Source organism: Procambarus clarkii, chromosome 21 (genome assembly GCF_040958095.1).
Source record: "Procambarus clarkii isolate CNS0578487 chromosome 21, FALCON_Pclarkii_2.0, whole genome shotgun sequence".
In the NCBI taxonomy this organism is placed as follows: Eukaryota; Metazoa; Arthropoda; class Malacostraca; order Decapoda; family Cambaridae; genus Procambarus; species Procambarus clarkii.
The window spans coordinates 42,050,624-42,070,004 of record NC_091170.1 but is presented as its reverse complement, the minus strand read 5'-3'; the positions used below and the strand labels follow the sequence as shown (position 1 = coordinate 42,070,004).

The window sequence follows — 19,381 nt, the reverse complement described above, 5'->3', positions numbered from 1 at the left end:
AAACTTGGAAGATTGTTATGCCTTTCAAGAAGACTTGGAGATAGTAAATTTACCTGTAAGTGTATGAACAACACTTGGCAGATGGAATCTAATGTGAATAAATGCCACATTATGGAATGTGAAATAGGAGAAAAATAAGCCACACACAACCTACAAATTATGTGTAAAAAGCTTTAAGGAATTCTGATACAGAAAGAGATCTAGTGGTGGTTCTGGATAGAAAAGTATTACCTGAGGACCACTTAAAGAACATTGTGCAAGGAGCACATTCTATGCTTTCCTGCTTTAGAATTGCTTTTAAATACATTGATGGAAAAATATTAAGGAAATTGTACACAAACTTTGTGAGACCAAAGTTGGAATACGCAGCGGCTGTATTCCAACCTCACCTCAAGAAGCACATCGATAAACTGGAAAAAGTGCAACAAACATGCAAAATAAAAGGCTTCTGTAATTGAAAAATGAATAAATAGGAGAGGTTAGAGGCAGTTAATATACCAAAACTAGAAGATAGATGAAAAAAGAGTTGATATGATCATTATATTCAAAATGTAACAGGAATCAACAGAATTAACAAAGAAGAATTTTTGAAAACTGCAACTTCAGGAAAAAGAGGAAATAGGTTCAAACTGAGGAAACAAAGCTACTGAAAGAGCATTAGAAAATTCATGTTTGCAGAGTAGTAGACAGTTGGAACAAATTATGTTAGAAGGTGGTGGAGGCCAAAATCATCAATTGTTTCAAAGTGACATATGACAAAGTACTGGAAAGATGGGACACCACAAGCACAGCTCTTATCCTGTAACTACACTTAAGTAATTACACACTTTGGTTTAATTACACACACATACACACATTTGTAAGTTAAAAGGTATATCCATTGCACAGCCACTTCCCAGAATAAATGTTTATACTATACTGTACCTCTTGTAAAATGGACATAATGACATTAAGACAAATCTATACGTATTTTTCTTATCACATAGAATATACAATATACTGTAGCTATAGCAGCCATCACATCACTTCAACGGAAGGTACAGTAGCTATGAAAACATCCCTTTCCTTTTGACCAGGATACGAGTTGCATAACATGGTCTATTTTTCTTGCTTGCATGTTTAAATAATACTGCATGCCATGCTTGACTAACAGCATGATAAGTGATGCATGGTGTTTATGCTATGATAACTGATTTAGCTTATTATTATAATTTTGTGAACACAGTACCCAGAATTTATTTTATCTAGCTTCATAAGCATCAGGTGACCATAATTTTGTATTGTTATTTGTATTGTTAAGGTCATGTATCATATATATTTACTATACATACGACATTTTCATTGAAAAATCTCCACAGATCATCATTAGTAATTAAGTAATTTATTAGCACTCTTAAAAATTCTATTATGACTGTTACTTGTACTAAGTAGAATGTGTGGTTTCTTCCACAAAACATGCAGGTTGAAGTTACTAGTAGAGTAATTTAGGACGAAGTATTTTTTCAAGATAACAAAAGATATTGAAGTACAGTATTCCCTGATAATAGTTTTTTTTGTTAATGGTTAGGTAGTTGTGAAAGAATGAAAGTCAATGAAAATATGAAATGAAAATCTGAGGGTTGTACCCAAATTTTAAGTCAAGAATAGAAACATACAGCTTGGCAGTGAATTACAGCAACCATCTTAAATAGATACCATATTGTGTAATGACTTTCTTCACTCGAGTTTTTTGTAGCAAATCATTATTCGTTAAATGTATTTTTATATATGATTAGTATATCTGTACAGCAGCTAGTTTACTTTGATCAATGCTTTGTTATATTGTACTGTAAAAGACACTCATGCAGTCTCCACTAATTGCATTAAATTACCTTGATCACTTTTCCGAAGAAAAAATCAAGGTTCTACTGAATTCATGCATGTAGCAAATAACCAGGCACAAAATTATTCAGTCAAGTTAAGATTGCATTTCTCTTAGAACTTTGTTTACTTGTATGTTGGATTCATTATTTCGCTGAACTCATTTATCTTCTTGATGATACGTCCCTATAAATTACATTGTCCTACTTTCAGTACTGATGACTGTAATATATTTGATCTTGTTTATAAATTTTATTACAAGCATCATTTCCAAGGTCATGATTAATATAACCAATATGAAGAATTCTCAAAACACTGTAGATACTACTTTATTCGAAAGTGCTGTATCAGATTGAGTAATGTCTAGGATCTCGCTCAATCTTCTTGCAAGCGAGATGACCATATGTAGGGTGGGATGATTGGGTGCCATTTTTTTCACCATTTATTCCACCTGAGAACTCACTAATAATTTGGGGGACCAGCATGGAAAATTATTAGCATTTCATGTTATAGGAAAATGATTGTGCAACTCTCTTGGCCTTCAAACGAGAATTAGACAATGTCTAGCACAACATAATTCAAACACTTTAAACCATTGTGTTCATTACTCTGCTGTGAGTTCTTTTTTTGCCATTTGTTTTGTGATTTTGCAAACAGTTTTGGCATACTTTTGGCTGACAGAATGTGTGCAAGTGATTGTGTTGGATCTCCTGCAAAAAAAAAGGCAGATTATCTATCTGGAAATTAAAATGCAACTGTTATGGCAGCTTTAGTAGGATAATACCTAGTGGACATTAGCCATATTCAAGACTTTTATATATATATATATATTTTTATATATTTACATATATATATATATATATATATATATATATATATATATATATATATATATATATATATATATATATATATATATATATATATATATATATATATATATATATATATATATATATATATATATATATATATATATATATATATATATATATATATATATATACATACATACATACATATACAGTGGGGCCTCGACTTACGATGGTAATCCGTTCCCAGAGACAGATCGTAAGTCGAAGTGATTTTTTCCCATAAGAAATAAAGGGAATTGAATTAATCTATTCCCCATCCTCCAAAATATTAACTTACAAATACATTTTATACTGAATACAATGTTTTTTCTAACTACAATACAGGGCATATGTTTATCTTACCTCTATGGAGGACTCATGATGCATATGGTAGATGGTGAGGAGGGGGGGAGGAGGAGAGGTTTTACTGTTTGGAAGGGGAGTCCCCTTCCATTATAACATCAGGCAGTGATGACTTCTCTGGGGTACTTTCTCTCCTACGTTTTGCCTGCATACCACTAGGACCTGGTTGTGATTCATTGCTTGTTTGTCTCACTAAAAATGTTTCCAGAGATTTTTGTTTTTCCATGTGTTTTAATTTTTGTCTGTAGTGAGGCATCACAGTGTCATTAAAAAGGTTAAGGCAACGGCCTACTGCACCGTGATTTGGGTGAGTTGTTTCAGCAAAAGTTAGCAATTCTTCCCATGCTGCACACATTTTCTTAATGAGGAAGGGACAATCTGTACTGTCTCCTCCTCCCCTGAAGAAATTTCCTGAGCTGTCTCTTGTTGCTGCTCCTTGTGAAGTTCTTTGGTGGTCAGTTTTTCGCTGTGTTTCTCCACCAGCTCGCAACACACAACACTCAGAACACTATGAATACCACTTCTTTTTCTAAATTTCTCATACCATCCCCTGCTCGCCTTAAACTCTTTCGCATTTGCATTACTCGTTCCAGGGGTTTTCTTTAAAAGGTCTTCATGCAATTTCCTTGCTTTTTCACAAATGATGGCCTCTGAAACTCTCTCACCCGCTAACTTCTTGCTGTGTATCCAAATTAATAATAACTGTTCAACATCCTCAAGTGTTTGTGTTCTATGTTTCGTGATTATTGATATGCCTTTTGCCACTTTAGCACTCATAATGTCCTTTTTCTTAGCCAGTATGGTGGATATCGTTGTACTGCCTAGCTAGTTCAACAACCCGCACACCCTCTTCATATTTACGAATGATCTCTGTTTTTGCTCTATGGTCATCCTTACATGGGTTTTCATATGTTGAACCTTACCACTGACTTTCTTGGAACCCATGGCATGATATAAAATAATTACTTTTATGTTCAAAAAGCAAAAAATCGCCACAAAAACGGAATTTCTTATAGACGTGATCGTCACTAAGCGGGCAGCTGTAGCAAACTGAGGCAGGTCAACTCGCGTGACCAGGAACCACGCGCTCGGTTCCTGAGCGCGTGGTTCCTAAATTTAATATTTAAATTTATTTATTATATACACACCACACACTTGCATGAACTCACAAGGAGAATTTTAACAAACAGATCTTAATTTTTCCCGGAATACAGAATATGATCAGCCAAATCGTTTAACAACCAGGTACCCATTCACTGCTGAGTGAACAGAGGCTACAATTAAGGATTGGTGCCCAGTCAATCCTCCCTGACCAGAATGCGAACCCAAGTTTTACCACTGTGCCACAGGGACTGATAATTAGTCACCAATAGGACATTAATCACCAGTGGTGTGGCAGCAAGTGCTAACTGCTAAGCAGTACTTAAATTTCCTGACACACTTAAAGCAATTTTCAAGCATGGTAACCACCCTCCTAAACCATTTTTCAATGTGGATTAAACTAGCCTTTATTGGGAGCATCATGTTCTTTCAACTCCCAAAAAGAAGAGCTAGCGTCAACAGTTTTAATACTGTTAAGGACCATTTTATGCTCATGTTGGGTAGCAGTGTTTTGGGAGAGTTTATACAGAAGCCCAGGCTTGTCTAAGACTTTGTCACCACAAAAGTTGTAGAAGTATTTTAAGGCCACAATTTTGCACATCTTACCGCTAATATCTCCAATATTTTTTTTTTTTTTTTTTTTTTTTTTTTTTTTTTTTTTTTTTTTTTTTTTTTTTTTGAGATATATACAAGAGTTGTTACATTCTTGTACAGCCACTAGTACGCGTAGCGTTTCGGGCAAGTCCTTAATCCTATGGTCCCTGGAATACGATTCCCTGCCGCGAAGAATCGTTTTTTCATCCAAGTACACATTTTACTGTTGCGTTAAACAGAGGCTACAGTTAAGGAATTGCGCCCAGTAAATCCTCCCCGGCCAGGATATGAACCCATGACATAGCGCTCGCGGAACACCAGGCGAGTGTCTTACCACTACACCACGGAGACTGTTAAACAGTATTTACTCCCACCACTTCCAAGTTCACCATGTTTGAGGTTGTGGCATGCACTAGTGAGTACATGTTTACTTAATTGATTAAATTGTTCTTATACAGTAGTACCTTGGTTTTCAAATTTAATCCGTTCCCAGAGACGGCTCGTAAACTGAAAATTTGCAACCAGAAACAAATTTTCCCATAAGAAATAATGTAAATTGAATTAATCCATTCCACACTCCCAAAAATATTAACTACAAAATACATTTCATACATAATACAAATATTTTGTACTATAGTATGTACAAGTTATAGCTTACCTTTATTGATGACTCTTGTTGGCGTATGGAAGACGGTGAGGAGGGGGGTGGGGGAGGAGAGGTGTTAGTGTTTGGAAAAGGAGTCCCCTTCCATTATAACATCAGGCAGTGATGACTTCTCTGGGGGTACTCTCTCTCCTATGTTTTGTCTGTACATCAGTAGGACTTGATTGTGGCTCACTGCTTGTTTCTCACTAAGAACCTTTCCATAGAAACTTGTTTTTCCTCTATGATCATCCTCACATGTGTTTTCTTAGGTTGAACCCTACCACTGACTTTCTTGGGACTCATGGCATAGTATATAATAATTTTATGTTTAGAAACCAAAAAAGCTGAAAAAAGTGAAATTCTTTGCAAAGAATTCAAGCAAGATCGTCACTGGGCGGGAGGCACTGGTAAACTAAAGCGCGGTCACCCGTGCCATTAGGAACCACGCACCATGTCAACCCATGTGTGTACAGTATCAACAAACTCGCAAAGCGAGGCAAAGCTCGTAAACCGATTAAAATTTTACAGAGAAATTGAGCTCGTAACCTGAAAAATTCGTAAAGAGGGACGTTCGTTACACACAAAATGGAACCTCGGGTGTGTGTGTGTGTGTGTGTGTGTGTGTGTGTGTGTGTGTGTGTGTGTGTGTGTGTGTGTGTGTGTGTGTGTGTGTGTGTGTGTGTGTGTAATTACCCAAGTGTAGTTACAGGATGAGAGCTACGCTCGTGGTGTCCCGTCTCCACAGCATTCTTTGTCATATAACGCTTTGAAATTATTGACGGTCTTGGCCTCCACCACCACCTCACCTAACTTGTTCCAACCGTCTACCACTCTGTTTGCAAAAGTGGATTTTCTTATATTTCTTTGGCATCTGTGTTTAGCTAGTTTAAATCTATGACCTCTTGTTCTTGAAGTTCCAGGTCTCAGGAAATCTTCCCTATCGATTTTAATAATTCCTGTTACTATTTAGTACGTAGTGATCATATCACCTCTTTTTCTCCTGTCTTCTAGTTTTGGAATATTTAATGTCTCTAACCTTTCCTCGTAGCTCTTGCCCTTCAGTTCTGGGAGCCACTTAGTAGCATATCTTTGCACCTTTTACAGTTTGTTGATGTGCTTCTTAAGATATGGACACCACACAACTGCTGCATATTCTAGCATTGGCCTAGTAAAAGTCGCGAACAAATTCTTTAGTATTTCACCATCCATGTATTTAAAAGCAATTCTAAAGTTAGAAAGCGTGGCATAGGCTCCTCGCACAACATTCTTTATGTTGTCTTCAGGTGATAATCTTCTATCTAGAACCACCCCTAGATCTCTTTCTTTATCAGAATTCTTTAAAGATTTCTCACATAATTTATAGGTTGTGTGGGGTCTATGTTTTCCTATTCCACAACATGGCATTTATTCACATTAAATTCCATTTGCCAAGTGGTGCTCCATATACTTATTTTGTCCAGGTCGTCTTGAAGGGCATGACAATCATCTAAGTTTCTCATTCTTCGTATTATTTTAGCATCAACAGCAAACATGTTCATATAATTTTGTATTCCAAGTGGTAGATCATTTATGTAGACAATGAACATCACCAGTGCAAGAACTGAACCCTGCGGTACTCCACTTGTGACATTTCTCGAGTCTGATACATTGCCTCTGATTACTGCCCTCATTTTTCTATCAGTCAGAAAATTTTTCATCCATGTTAGAAGCTTACCTGTCACCCCTCCAATATTTTCCAGTTTCCAGAACAACCTCTTATGTGGAACTCTGTCGAAAGCCTTTTTTAGATCCAGATAGATGCAGTCAACCCAACCATCTCTTTCCTGTAAAATCTCTGTGGCTCTATCATAGAAACTGAGTAAATTCGATACACAGGATCTTCCAGATCAAAAACCATACTGTCTGTCTGATATTATATCATTTCTCTCCAGGTGTTCTACCTATTTAGTTTGTATTATTTTTTCCAATATTTTCACTATTACACTTGTCAATGATACAGGTCTATAATTGAGGGGGGGTCTTCCCTGCTTCCCTTGTAGATTGGAACGGTGTTAGCCTTTTCCCACATGTCTCCTACGACTCCTGTACACAGGGATGCCTGAAAGATCAGGTGAAGTGGAATGCTGAGCTCAGATGCACATTCTCTCAGAACCCATGGTGAAACTCCATCTGGGCCAACTGCTTTGTTCTTACTTAGCTCCTTTAGCATATTTTCCACTTCATCTCTAGACACCTTTATACACTCTATGTTGTTCTCTGGAATTCTTATGCGTGTGTTTGTGTGTATGCATGTGTATGTATTATAGCCATATTTACATAATTTGTATAAAAACCAGGCAATAATAACTAGTCAACATTAATAACCCCATTTCCCTGGGGATCAACATATAATGATAACTACCCTTAAGGAATTACGTAATTATATTACTGTACCTTTATTTTTTATCATACAATATGTTGAGCTTTAGAATATTGTATTTACTTCTTAAGTTTGTCAAGCAGTCTCCTACACCATTTGGTGGAATCTCCAGAGCTTGGTGTTAACAAATATTGTTTTGATTTTCATCCTTTCAACATCAAGGATATAACTGTGCCCATCAGTCTGTTAGTTATACTAAATAATATAGGGTATAGTTTAGGGGAATATTACATACAGTAATTTGATAGTTTTTTGTTCGTAGCTAAGGGGCATGAGAGAATTACACTTAATTCTTTAGATCAACAAAATACAAAGGTATTTACAATGGCACACTATTGAATATATATAACTGTAGGTCCTGAGGTGTAAGCTCACCTCAAGCCCATAAATGACTCATTGGTTCTAGAAATAGGAAAAATGTTTTCTGATGGATACATTTCTAATATTTTAAAGCTTGAATTATCATTCAAATACAATATAGCAAATATATCATTCATATATAGCATTTCTGGAGGAGTCACTGGGATTCTTCCAGAAAGAGGCATTTCATTACATTCAGTGCTTGGTTTATTTTTATGTAATGATAAAATAATTTTCTGGGAGGCTTAGTTGGTAGGTTCCTGTTGCTTAACGCCTAGTTAGCTCCACTTAATTTGAATCATACCAGGCCCCTTGCAAGTCTTAAAACGCCTAACAGAGTTCAGAGGCCAAAACCTGAGTTAGGAACTCCACTTAAGACCCATTCCAGGCTCCCAAGGCCTGGCGTATGGCTGTGTAGTGGTGTTGGAAGCCAATGCTGGGGTTTGGCTTCCTGGGACTGGGTTTTCAGTTCCTTTGCTTCTTTCATCTCAAGGATTCTGGATCAACCTAACTGAATGAAACAGTCACCAGAAAAGTAGGGTAAATCAAAACAGGCAGCAGCAAGGTAACATAATTAAAAACTACAAGAAAATGAGATGGAGAATAAACAGTATAAACAAAATTGAAACCAAAGTGGATAAAATCAAAACAATACAAAAAAATGGCAATGCTGCTGCTTGGATCACGTCTTGCTCATTTAGTCTAGTTTTCTATAGGGCTAAATGATGGCTTCCTGAAGCTGGCTTTCTTAGGTACCTCCATACACATGAGTCGCATCAGCCCTAGGAATCTGTATTGCCTACTGGTGACCAGAGCCAAAACCTGGCACTCACAGAGGTACAGGGAGCAGGGGATTTTCAAGCTGTGAAAGTTCACAAGATCTATTAGCAGTTATTTTACTCAACTGGGACTGCCTGATTTTTTTGGCTTCAGAGCCAGGTGTTGCTACCCTGTTCATTACTATGGATTCAGGTTCTTGGTGAGCTAGAGAAAGTCCCAGTTGATTCCATCCCAGATTTGTCCTCCATTTCCCGTTTTCTGTGGTTGTTGTTGTCATCACCGTTTAAGCATGTGATGACATCACTAGCGGTGCTTGTTGTGTCATCACCGTTTAATATTGGACTGCCCCTGGATTATTTAGCGGTTTGTCGAGCAGTTATATGGAGCCTGAACTTTACCTATGTGGTTTTCACCTTCCTTATCTTGGGCAGAGTTGGCTCAGGGCATTTTTCTGGTTTCTGTCGTTTCGCTCTTTATGCCATTGCCATGACCATTGGATTCAGACTTGGCCCTTCAGCACTTTTTGCTTCACCAGTTTCCTCGTTAGGCTTTTCAGGATTCAATTCCATGGCATGCTCCTTTCCCTGTTGCTCAGTGTTGTAACAGGTGCCTTGGCCCTGGGCTGGGCTTAGGTGACCAGTGCTCACCAGGCCACCCAGAGTTGTTGGGTCTTTTCCATTGGGTGCATAATATAGTGCATGAGTTTGCTGCAGTGTGGCATACCCTTTAGAAGGTACATCTTTCTCCAGGATGCATTCTCTGGTTCCATTCCGATTGCTCTCAGATGGTTCATTATCTGAATAGTAGGTAGTTACTTTGGTTTTTCTTTTCAGAGGTTGACTCTGTGAGTAACTCTGGATTCTCAGGATTCTCTGGTTTGGTTCTCTTATGTGGATTCAAGTGCATGTGTGTCTAACTTTCTCACAGACTCTCTCTTGTTTCTGTCTCATTTCCTTATAGTAGACTGTTGATGACACATCCTCTGCAAGACATTAGGTGGCCCTGAGCTGAACCTTTTCATATTAGCATGAAACCGGTGGCTTCCCTCTTACGTGCCTCCATTCCCTGATTGTTACGCTCTTGCTGTGAATTGATAGGAGAGGGCGATCCCTTTATCTGTTCTCTCCAGTCCAATTGTTGCTCCAGGTTGGAGACTTAAACAGGCAAGATGTTCCTTCTAGCTCCTAGGTGGCTAACTCAGCCATGAGTTCTCTCTTAAAAACTGTGAGAGGCCGGCCAGTTTTGCTCCTTACATGTAGCAGGAGTGTTGAAAAGTCTTAGACCCTTGATGTTAATAGAGTTCTCCCTCAGCATACCTATTGCACCTCTGTGGATTTCTCTGCACCTCTATATGCTGCGGCATCAGCATTCTCCTCTGATCTTCACATCTTATCTTTTGTATGGTGCACAGGTTGCTGAATTGTTGTTATTCCACCTGTGTTTTTCGTTTTGGGGACCGCATGAAGTTTCCTTGCATTCCTTCTATCTATTAGTTTCTCTTTGCCATGTTTTGCCTGATTTTTTTTTTTTTTTTTGAGACCAGGGTGAGGCTCATTTATCAGGCAGGTGCTGCTTTACTGGTATGTTTTTTACATGTGTGTTATTGTGGTTTGGAGGCAAGGGGTATACCCAAGTTGGCCTTTGTGTATTACTGTATTGTGATACAGAGTGGGACAATTGATGGTTCCTATGTTCTCCATTTGCCCCTTCATTTCTTTCTCCTGGCCCTTCTGGTGTTTCAAGAATCTTATTCCCTTCCATTGCCTTGGGCTCTGCTGTTTCTATGGTTTTCAGAGTCTGAGGCTTGTATTTTGTTGGATGTAGCTGGGTTTTCCACATCTGCAATGGAGGTTGTTTAGCTAGTCTGCCAGGTGTTCCATTGTCTTCTGTTTCTCAGGGGGGATGTAGTTTCAGGCCCGGCTCCTTCCTTTAGGGAGACACCTATCTGTCAACAACATAGAGCCACAGCACAGTTTGTGGCTCTGCCCTGGGATCTTCATTTCTTGGGGGTCCCAGGGCTGGGGGTGGGAACTGAGGTTGGGTTCATGGGTGTCCTTCCTGCTTGCTTGTTCATACCATCTGCAGGGGGTATTTTCACTTGATATTCTTTCTGTATTTGTATTTCTTTTCCAATGCCTTCTATATTTTTTACTGAGTGGCCTGAAAAAAGAAAAAAGATTCTATTTGTTTTGGTGTTGTCAATCTGGCATTGTATGACTTTTGGTGCAAAAGTCATTTGCTTCTTTAGTGGCTGCAATTTGGCATCTGGGCTTACAAGCCTTGATAGCTGGCTGGTTTAGGCTTCCAGCCTGTCTTTGGGCCAGGAGTACTTGGTAGTGGCTCTGTTCCTCTTTGCATACACTGTTTTGCACCCTCTGGGGTGTTTATCTCATGTACATTGGCCAGCCTCATTTTTTAGATGGGATAGCATTCCCATGTAATAGGGATCTTTCTTTGTTTTCCTTGTGGCATCTTCTCTAGGCATGGCCCCTTGTCCACTTCCTTCATGTGCCTCTAGGGGGGCCCTTTTTGTGGATTATTCTATCTTGTTTTCCAAGTTTCCTTCATCCATTGGCTAAGGGACATAGCTCATCCTTGCTGGTCTGGCTAGGACTCTTGGTTGCCTGATAGTATTCCAGTCAGTTCTGTTGTGGGGGGTCGAGCTTGGATGGTTCCTTTACTAATTTCCTTTTTGATCAATCTCTTTGCATATTGGTTTTGGACATGGTGAGGTAATTACTTTTTCAGTACAAGACTTGCTTCTTCCACTCAGCTGTTTGTTTGCACAGCACTTTGGTTGGGTTCCCTTACTTCTCTTATGCAATTCTGTTCTGCTTGGGTTTCCCAATCTGTCTTGTGCTGTTCCTTTGCACTACTTTTCACAATGGTTTAGCCTTTGCTCATGTGCTCCTGTTCCTTCTTGCTCTTTTTGTCTTTTCCTTGCCGTGTTGAGTAGGGCAGAGCAATGGGGTGTACTGGGGCTCTACCTGTTCCTCAGTTTGCCTTTCACTGGTTTCTGTTTGTATGTGCATACTGTGTTGAGTGGCTTTGTTGTCTTCCTCCTGCACCTGCCTGTGTTCATGGGTTCTTAGTTGGTGCTCTGAAGTTGTGTGGGAGCTGGGGTCTTGGGGTCCTTTGTTTTGTTCCTGGTTGGGTTTTTAGCTTTGAGCTGTCCCAGTTCTCTGTGTTCCTTCATATCACATGGGGTCTGTTGTGTGACTCCAGTGATACTTTGCTGGTTTTCTGGCCTTCCTTTGGGCTCATTTTCTCTCCTTTGCATTAGGGGTGGGGATTTTGTGCCATGATCATTGTTTTTTTTTCTGGAAAGGGTACAGTTCTTTTTGTCTGGCAGTAAGGGCATATTACATCATGACATACTGTACTCTGCATTTTCTGTTTTCTATGGGCTCTGTGCTCCTGCTTAACCCAGCCTGCTTTCTGGTGGTTCTGTTTCTGCTTGTACAGGGTGTGTTTTATATTCATGCAGGTGGTCTCTCTGTTTCATTCTTTGTTAGTCTGCTTAGCCCAGGGGGGGTTCTTTTTTGCCCTGTTCCCTGGCCACATGGCCATAGGAAACTTTTCTTTTGGCTGGCAGGACTTGAATTGTATTTTGTGTCTTCTAATTCAGCTCCTACTCCAGTTATTTCTGGGTTGGGGTTGTTTGTTGACATTTTTTTTCTGCTGGCTCAGCTATGGTCCCAGTTTTTATGGGCCTTAGTCAGTTAACATGTGTCAGTCCACTAGTAACATATCTCGTCGCAACAGCGGCAGTGTTGGGTTCTTGGCATTTTGTTTTGTCTGTCCCTTGTTGCCTTTGGTGGTCCTTTTTCAGGGTGCACTGTTCTATATTGTGTGGATGTTTGTGGCTTTGGGCACTGTGTTTGTCACTATGTCTTGGGCTAAGATTCATGCTTGGGGATTGTGGCATTCTAACAGGGACCACAGCTGATAAGTGATTCATTTGTCAGGGCTGTGCTGGGCCTGTGTGTGGCTTTGAGTCAAGTTTCTTGTCCCTGACTTCATTCTCTTGGGGGTTATGGACTTCTGCTCTCCTCCACACCTGGTGATTTTCTCTTGTGACTTTTTTCTCTGTGGTGAGATAGCACTGATGGAACCCTCTCAGAAAACCAGCATTGAATGTAATGAAATGCTTCTTTCAAATGGGTCTCTTGATGGCTCCCTGGACCTTTCCATTACCTTTTAGGTGTCATGGATTTTGGCCTTCCATCAAATCAAGACTGGCCATGTGGTGTGAAGGAATTGGCAGCTTGAGCTGCTGCCAACATTTGGCAGCTTGAGCTGCTGCCAACATTTGGCAGTTGGCTGATACCAGAGAAAAAGAACACATGCTTGTCTTGCACATTTTCTGCATTATTTTCATTTTACCCACTACTGTTTCATTTTTGTTCATATTTTCTAGTTTTGTTTTCTTATGGATTTAATAATTATTTACCTTCCTGTTTTCTGTTTTAGTTGGCTCTACTTTTATGGTTACTTTTCCTTCAGTTAAAGTGATATTGAATCCTTGGCTCCTTGCAGCTCCGTGAAGGGACCAGGTTTTGGTCTCTGGTCTCCAGTAGGCTTTTAAAGACTGTAATTTGAATTGGGTAGAGCAAACCAGGTAGTAAGCAACAGGGAGCCACCGAAAGACCAGAAAAGGCATTTCATTACATTCAAAGCCAGTCTCTGACAGTCTCATTTCCTTGCTCATTTTTATATTGTATATACTTGAAGAGTAGCATTTTGTTTATACTGTACTTCAGTGGTGTTTAATGATCAAAGTGGGTAATTTTTTTTTTTTTTTGTAACAAGTCTATTCATGCTAGAGTCTAATAGTTACTTCTTGTGCCTTTTAAAGTAACTAAATAGTGTTCATTACATAGAAGCACGTAAATTATATTATTTCCTCTGTAATGGGTCATGTTATAAATTTGAATTCTAAATCAAATATGGTAAATATGATTTGTATATTTTACACTAGATTACACATTAAACATGAATCATCTTTGCATAATACTGTGTATGTATATGTATATATGTGTGTGTATATGTATGTATGTATATGTATGTATATATATATATATATATATATATATATATATATATATATATATATATATATATATATATATATATATAATATATATATGTATATATATATATATAAATAATTTATTTATTTGAGAACTGTTATGGGTTTTATATATTAATTATAGACAGTTAAATACTGTTTTATCTTCATATTAAGTTTAAATTAAGGTCGAAAGTTTATAGATATATTATGAGTATATGGCACAATAAAAAATTTCTAGAAATATGAATGATGTTGTACAGTATTTATATAATTATTGTACTTGAAAAAATGAAAATATAGATAAAACCAAAGATTTTACTGTTTATAATTTTTCAAGGAGTGGGCATTTTGATTGGTTAACAGTCACTTAGTATAATATGATAATTTAATAGTTTAGTACAGTACTGTACATCACCAAAATAACTTCTAGTAACATACACACTATGGTCAAATACAATATAATATTACTTTTTAAATAATTCGAAATTGTATTCATTAATTTTTATGATTATCATAAGAAATGTAAATGCATCTTTTAATTAAAGTTTAATTTTTCACAGAGAACAACAAATGGGGAGGAGAAAGTGTAAATACAAGCCAGGCTGGAGGGTTGAGTTCTTCACCCAGAGTAAGTCGCTTGACTACTATTTATGTTATATAGAACTGTAATGTCAACAGTCTTTGGTTCATTCATAATGTAGCTTTCATTACAGTTTGAATAGAGCTGATTTAAAGCCAGTAATATTATTATTTTTCTTGTATATTTATGTTTGCAATTTGACATGCACATAATGCATGTGTAACATGTTATGCAGATTCTGTTAAGAATATTATTCCGTTTCGTTTCTGAAAGTTGTGGTTGCCAGATTTGTAATATAACTATAGCATTGGGACAGGCTACAATGGGTGCAAAGCATTCTTGAGTAACAATCAGTGGTATAATTGGATGAATTGAAAATGACAAGGCCAGATTCATTATTGTGGAGGCCCCTGGGCTGACTAGTAATCCCACCACAACAGTTATCATTTCTCTCTACCAACTGCAAAGTTGAACTACACAACACAACTTGTATAATTTAGAACACAAACCTACATCATAATTTAATTTCAGAATACTGTACATACAAGAGTTTTTAATTTAGAACACAAACCTACATCATAATTTAATTTCAGAATACTGTACATACAAGAGTTTTTACATTCTTGTAAAGCCACTCGCACGCATAGTGTTTTGAGCACGTCCTCAATTCAATTTTTTTTCCCGGAATACGACCTGCCAAATCATTTAACAACCAGGTAACCATTCGCTGCTGGGTGAACAGAGGCTACAGTTAAGGTTTGGCATCCGGTCAATCAACCCCGGCCAGGATACGAACCCAGACCAAAGTGCTCGCAGTGCTGGGCGAGTGTTTTACCACTATCTTGAGGTTATCTTGAGATGATTTCTGGGCTTTTAGTGTCCCCGCGGCCCGGTCCTCAACCAGGCCTCCACCCCCAGGAAGCAGCCCGTGACAGCTGACTAACTCCCAGGTACCTATTTACTGCTAGGTAACAGGGGCATTCAGGGTGAAAGAAACTTTGCCCATTTGTTTCTGCCTCGTGCGGGAATCGAACCCGCGCCACAGAATTATGAGTCCTGCGCGCTATCCACCAGGCTACGAGGCCCCTCCACACTGCACTGCATGGACAGAATACATACATCCCTTTAACACTTTGATCAAATTTTTCCAAACTACAATATTTTGTGGAATTCCAGCTCTAAATGTGATGAAACACCTCTGTCTGGTAGAGGCCAGGTGCTCCGTGAAGCTATCTTGCTGAGATTGCTCCATGCTAAAAGGTCACATCAGTCGCGGAAGTTCCGTTTGGCCTACCAGGGACCAGAGCCAGAACATAGCCCACTCACAGAGGTACAGGGAGCGAGTTTGCCACCCTGCTAGGAAAGCATCCAGAAAGTCAGCAAAGCTTTACAGACAACTGGAGGGTTCACAGAAAACAAAGCCTCAAAAACCACCAAACAACTCTACAAATGAGTCACATGGAACGAGATTCATTCATACTATCTCACAGCTCGTTAGTACCAATTGCCATCATGAGGTGGCCTGGCCCCTGCTCACAGTCAGATCTCCTGGACCTCAGCTCAGTTCTGGAGCTGATGAACAGTTCACCAATGAATCTGGAAGGGAGGAAAAGAGGGAGTCTGGGACACTGGGGTTCTACCTTAAAGATGCATTTCATTACACTCACTCCTGAGTGTCTTGGAAAAAAACCCCTGGGGACTCCCTGAAACTAATTAACCACAGAGAATAAGATGTCCAGGGAGGAGAGGAAGTCACAGGCATTAAAGAAAAAGAAGAAAAACTAGGCCAGGAGAGACAGCCCAAACAAGTGCCAGACAACTTCTTACTGCTGCTACAAAGGAAGACACAGGTAGGATATCATCAACCCAGCCACCTGCTTGCCATACAAATTGTGATAGACCCACATGAAAAACTCCACAAATGAAAAGCAGAGAACTTTGAACTGGTAAAATACATTGATGGGCCGATCTGCTGAAAAAGGCAGTCACAGGAAATCGTCCAGGTTCAGAAACCAAGGCTAGTCCTGCCACCAAGGAGTCACAAGGATCACCCACCCCAAGTATGACTTCAGACTAAACAGATCCCAGATTAACAACTGAACTGGGGTGAAAAGTAAATGCACCTCTATCTCGACACGTAGAGTCGAAAGCCATCCACTACAAGAGTCACGCAATTGGGGAACAGAGCCACACAGGAAGGTAAGGCACCAGTTTCAAGCCAACTCTAAGGTCTCATAGAGCTAATAGAAAGACACATCATCGATGGCATGCTCAGTGACAGAAACTTAATAATCCATCCACGAGAACATTAGACACCCTGCAAGTGACTCTCACAGAGAACGAAACCTCAAGAATTCAGAAGTAGCCTCATCCCACAGATAAAGTGTATTTAAACATACTGAGTAACGGGGAGGATGACAAAATGGAACCAAACCCTGAAAAACCCAAAGGGAAAGCAAGAGCTGACAAGAAAGCAATGATTGAAACCTGCTAAAAATGAGTCCAGAGTGCTGAATAGCACATGGGATTGATACCACAGGGTGATGGGGTGATCCACTAAGGAAAACCATCAAAGAACAAAAAGAGGGGAAAAACATGTCCCCTTTGGGACAAAAGCTCCTCCACAGAAGAACAAAACCAAGAAGGTATTAGTACACCTATGAAACCACCTCAGGATATGTATGTATGTGTGTATGTATGTATTGAGAAAGTTTCATAAAATTTTAGTGAAAATTACTGATATGATCAAGCCACACATCAGGGTATGAAGAAATGTCAGTTTCTTAATTTTCTATTGTGGGATTTCACCACCATATCTTCAACCACGTTATTGTGGCTCATCATCTGCATTACTGATATTAATTTGGATGTCCAGAAAGGAATATTGTTGAATTTTAGCACTTGGTTCTGGTAGACAGGTTTTGTGAGTAGTAACAAAAAAGCTTTGCTATTATTAATTTAATTACCAGTATTTAAGAGCAATATTTTACTTTATTGAATTTGATTTTTCTTTCCCCATGTTTATTGCTTGGTTTATATTTCATATTGGATTGGTTTGGATAATATATTTTATATTTTTTTTTTGTTACAGATGGAAGACAGTCGTACTAATAATGGGAGTGACAAGGGCAAGTCAGAGAGCATGTTGAAGCACCTGCTGTCCAAGTAATCTGACCCATGCCAGTAGTGTCGGGTTATTCATGTGCTCATCTGTACGCTCATCTGTATATGGTCATTCTATCCCTTTTGACCTGCCTGCTACCAGTCATTGCAAGTTGCAGGGTGTACCATAGTCTTACTGTGGTCTTATCTCAAAGCATGTACACTCCACTGTCTGGATCAAATTGTTATTGTTCACTTTTATCCTTTGGGATTTTAAAAAGACAAATATGCTAATTGTAGCAGTTTTATTGTAAATTATATTTATCATTATGACTGTGGCCCTGCCTAGCCTGCTGATATTTTGAAGGTATCGATTGAGAATATAATTTGTTATACTGTAGTATGTCAAACAGAAATCACCTTCAGTTTATTAATTTTATTACAACATGAAGAAAATGTTAAGATTAGAATAATATATTCACAAGAAGATTTTAATGTATGTTCTTATAAAAAATTATGACTTTCAAGGTATGTTTTATAAGAAACATTTATATTAAACTAAAAGAAAAAATGTACATGAAGCTTCTTAAGACAGTGGGGGTATGTTTGCTCTTGTATAGGGTTGAGGGAAGCCAATGTGATGTTTCAATGCCAGAGCAGTCCTGTGATTTAAACTTTTACCAGTACAAAAGGGGGGAATGCTAAAGTTTGGTGGGTACCAGGGGGTTCGTGCATCTCTATTTCCCATTTACCCACAAGTAATGTGTACATGCTCCCTACCTTGCTTTTACCATTGATTACATTAAGGAAATTATTTCTCTTCTAGGTATATGAAACTCATAATTTACCTCACAGTGGGAATACCTGCAATTCATTGAATGGCAAGTGTATATCCCATTGCTATATTTTTTTTATTCTTCTCCACCTTAAATGTCATCTTTTAAATTGCCGCAGTGTGAACTTGTTCTGAGCCTGGAATAGAAAGACTATCCGGGCATTTCTTGGCCACGGTATTGTAAAAGGTGTTGATGGTGTTTTGCCATCGTTGTTGGGCAGGGATATATGGCAGCCAGCCAAGGTAGGTCCAGTGAAGCTGCTAGTGGCATGTTAACTGTGGTTCGGTTCAGCCTTATGTGCAATTCTTACCATTGGGTTGTGACTTACATGTCTAGTGTACAGAGAGATTATTATTCTATGAGGATGGTAACAGTTGCTGTTGTCAGACTGTTGTATACTATTGTTATGAATGTAAGTACATTAATATAGTTCACTTATATACAGAGCCTTACATACTCAACTCTTCTATACCAAAGGCATTAATGTAGATACACAGTGTACTTGAGGAAACTTCCTAACCCCTGTATTTTCTTTGCACATCACCAAGTTGAATGTTAGATAGCAGGAAATGTTATCAAGAATAGAGAGTAAAATATCATGTTATAATGGTTTATTATTTTTCTATGAGAAAGTTTATTGAATATTGAACTGTTGTTATTATACAAAGAAAATTAATTAATGTTGGTAAAGATATGATAACTTATTGTTGGAACACAGAAGTGACTGGGGCCAGCCAAGGAAAGAGAGCGCCAAAGGATCAATGCCAGCCACCTGTAGTGCAAACGCGGCTGGGAACAACTTGCTCATCATT

General features: G+C 38.5%; 1 protein-coding gene across 23 annotated transcripts in view; it reads left to right on the top strand.

Moving 5' to 3' along the window:
- Positions 1–19,176, top strand: part of LOC123760692 (nuclear receptor coactivator 2) — a 562,651-nt gene extending 543,475 nt beyond the window's left edge. For 20 of the 23 annotated variants that reach the window (XM_069328371.1, XM_069328357.1, XM_069328359.1 and 17 more), the window contains 2 exons: positions 14,612–14,679; positions 17,723–19,176. In XM_069328371.1, the coding sequence (XP_069184472.1) occupies positions 14,612–14,679; positions 17,723–17,800 (146 nt within the window). In that variant the 3' untranslated portion in view covers positions 17,801–19,176. The remainder of the gene's footprint in view (positions 1–14,611; positions 14,680–17,722) is intronic. The other 3 variants (XM_069328376.1, XM_069328352.1, XM_069328362.1) reach the window with 2 other exon arrangements.
- Positions 19,177–19,381: the final 205 nt, after the last annotated feature.